Source organism: Cucurbita maxima, unplaced genomic scaffold, assembly GCF_002738345.1.
Source record: "Cucurbita maxima cultivar Rimu unplaced genomic scaffold, Cmax_1.0 Cma_Scf00012, whole genome shotgun sequence".
NCBI lineage: Eukaryota > Viridiplantae > Streptophyta > Magnoliopsida > Cucurbitales > Cucurbitaceae > Cucurbita > Cucurbita maxima.
In genome coordinates, this window is record NW_019272028.1 from 3,090,593 (window position 1) to 3,093,531 (window position 2,939).

General features: G+C 36.4%; 1 protein-coding gene across 1 annotated transcript in view; it reads right to left on the bottom strand.

Moving 5' to 3' along the window:
* Window positions 1–31: 31 nt before the first annotated feature.
* LOC111487578 (protein LAZ1 homolog 1-like) overlaps window positions 32–2,939 on the bottom strand; it is a 6,135-nt gene continuing 3,227 nt past the window's right edge. The window contains exons 4-8 of the mRNA XM_023135028.1: window positions 2,104–2,355; window positions 1,920–2,008; window positions 1,483–1,738; window positions 705–950; window positions 32–616 (exon numbers count right to left, since the gene is read on the bottom strand). Coding sequence (XP_022990796.1) covers window positions 320–616; window positions 705–950; window positions 1,483–1,738; window positions 1,920–2,008; window positions 2,104–2,355 — 1,140 coding nt within the window. The 3' untranslated portion in view covers window positions 32–319. The remainder of the gene's footprint in view (window positions 617–704; window positions 951–1,482; window positions 1,739–1,919; window positions 2,009–2,103; window positions 2,356–2,939) is intronic.

Here is a 2,939-nt window from a genome sequence, read left to right on the forward strand (position 1 = left end):
CCCCCCCCCCCCCCCCCCTACAATTGTTCAGTGGAAAGAGAAGAGTTTACTTAGATTTATAGCTCAAAGTCACCAGGTTTTCCCTACAGATGATAGAATCCAAAACCATCGTTTATTCCTTTCGTGTTTTCTCCTGTATCTGTGGCTAATTGGATGGGTTTAAGGTAACGGGTTAGCTCTACAAGGGACCAAGACTGGTACTTTTTGCCAGTTAATGCCCCCGCCATTGACATGTCTATTCTAAACTAAGAATATCAGCATGGTTAAAAATCATGCCAACATATGAGTTTCGTCATTTACATTATACAAAGACACCATGTTATCTGCCGATTCTATTTCGAGAAGCGGAGGATTTTGATTGGGAATGTTGTCTCTTACAATTGGATATTCCACTGTCGCTTACACTGCCTTGAGTAAGATTTTCTTCAGGTTCAGAAAATTCTCTTGACCAGGAATTCAAAGGAATCAGATGACTATCATCCTTGGCACTCTTCCGCTGCTCTTCATGCCGTTTAACATTTTCAGAGAACCGATGGATTGTTTTGTTAAGCTTTGCAATCCCTCTTTCAACTGGTTCAACAACATGTGTGACTGTATATCTCATGTCATCAGCAATCTGACGGGAAACAAAGCCACAGACTCATCAAAACGTGGGAATAAATGAGAAACCGAGGAAAATTAGAAAGAACAAGGTTAGGTCTTACAATTTCACCACTTCCAATGACAACATCCCGAACACTCTGGGGAAAATTCAAACGCTTCTCTCTCTCGTCATGGCGACTCAAGCGTATTTTAGTTGTTCGTTCAGAGTCTCTAACCTCCTCTGGATCCGGTGGCGTTCCTAAGGATGCATAGTCAGACAGCACAGCAACATTACGAACACATCTTTCTCCACGTTTATAAGGTACGGCTGGAAAGGTGTAAACATGTGCAACGGCAGCAATACCCATCTGAATGAGATATAATTTTAATTTACAACATTTGCGAGGATTTCAAATGAAATTCAAACTTACAAAAGGATACAAGAGAACAAAATAAGTTTTTACAATATAATAATGAGAGATTTAACATTCATGCCATCAAACTCGCTTAATTTCAGACCACAGGGAGTGTCAGCCGTCTGACATAAGTGATGACCAAGAATAATTTCATACCATAGTTGCAAAAAAAAGAAGAAAAAAAAAAAAAAATCAAACTACCCTCAAATAGGCCTTAACAATGTTTACTTCTTCCCCTTGAAAATAGAGATGGTTCTCACTTTTGAACATGATACCCAAGCGTTCCAATCAATGTTTAGCTAATACCATACTCTTGTGTATAAGTTTAACTCCAATGTCATCTCAAGTTTTGAAATACAGATCGCATAGAAGTTTAACTGATCAATCATCTCAACCAAAAGAGCGAAATCAAGTAAAGGGGATGCCTAAAAGCACTACTGTAAGATAAATGAAGCAACCAGGCAAGAAATGTAGTCTCGCTCACCTCAATACATATTAGGTAATCTTGTATGCGTGTCTTCAGCTCCCGAGCCAAGGACCCTTTAAAAGCTCCTATGGAGAAAAGAAAGGCAACGGCAATTCCTTGCCACCAAGTGAGGAAAACAATTGACTTGAAAACAAGAAACTTTGCCAATGGTTTAATTGGTTCCAATTTGTCCTTCGTGACAGAATAGAATTGGAGAAGGCAATATAGGGCCCACGATTGACTAAAATTAAGTACAATTGCCAAGTAGGGATATCTGTAAGAAAACAGAACAGGTCAAAATCAATGCTCAAAGACTAGGAAAGGTTAGAACTAGCAGTTTTCTAAGTCCTAACTCCTGCAGAGAGGCTGAACTACGTTTGTCTACATTATAGAAAATTGAGATTACAGGGTATCTGTGATGGAAAGTATCCATACAAATGAAATAGGACACGTACCCATATCTCCATTCAAACTTTCCTTCTCCATAAATCCCGAAACTTTCAAGAATCATTGCTAGGAGAGCACATATCATCTTCAATATCATCTGAGATGTCAATCAAGGACCAAAATCATGATATAAATCTGACATGAGCATATTTATTTCAAAAATAAGAAAAGAGCAAAATGATGATCACATACATATTGAACAATACCAATTTTCACCGCATGATAGAAGTCAGAACCAAGATACCAATCCCTTATGAACAAATTTAAGGGAAAAGGATGTTCTACAACCCCATATGCATATTTTTCCGTCAAAAGAGGTGTGCTAGAGTCAACAACAGTCTGACTTTCCATGAATTCAAGTGTACGTTTCTCACCACCTTTCAACCATATAAAATTTGTAAAAAGTTCAGCATTATTTGAGGGCATTAAACAAATCTCGTAAATTAAATTAATCACCCATCAAAAATTTTTAGCATCTCACAGGACATGCATACAACTAACACAAGCCAAATACCAAGAGCACTAACATAAAATGCTATAAAGAATGCCTCCGTGAGGTGGGGGAGAATGGAAACTTCCAAAAAAGGAAAATTGCAGGAGTACTTTTTCAGCTGATTTCCAAACTTGAACACAACAATCAGAGAAAGAGAGAAGAAAATTTAACAACTGTATGCCCATTCAATTATGATCACCTTTTTTATTTTGAGAGGAAGATGAAGTTGACTTGTTTAAAATTTTACAAAATTGTTAGCTCAACATATAGAAATTGATGCAAATTGAACAGATAGTATAAAACTACTGCAATGCAATTTTTTCTTTAAAGAAACTACTTCATTGAAAATATAAAATATACTAGAGTATAGGGAGGAAGGCCTCAACCTGTGCAAAGGAAAGTGAAACAAAGAGCCTTACAATTAGCACAAAGAGAAGAAAAATCATAGGTAAAAAAATGTTTGGACTAACTGCACCCAAAAAAAAAAAAAAAAAAAAAAAAAAAAAAAAAAAAAAAAAAAAAAAAAAAAAAAAAA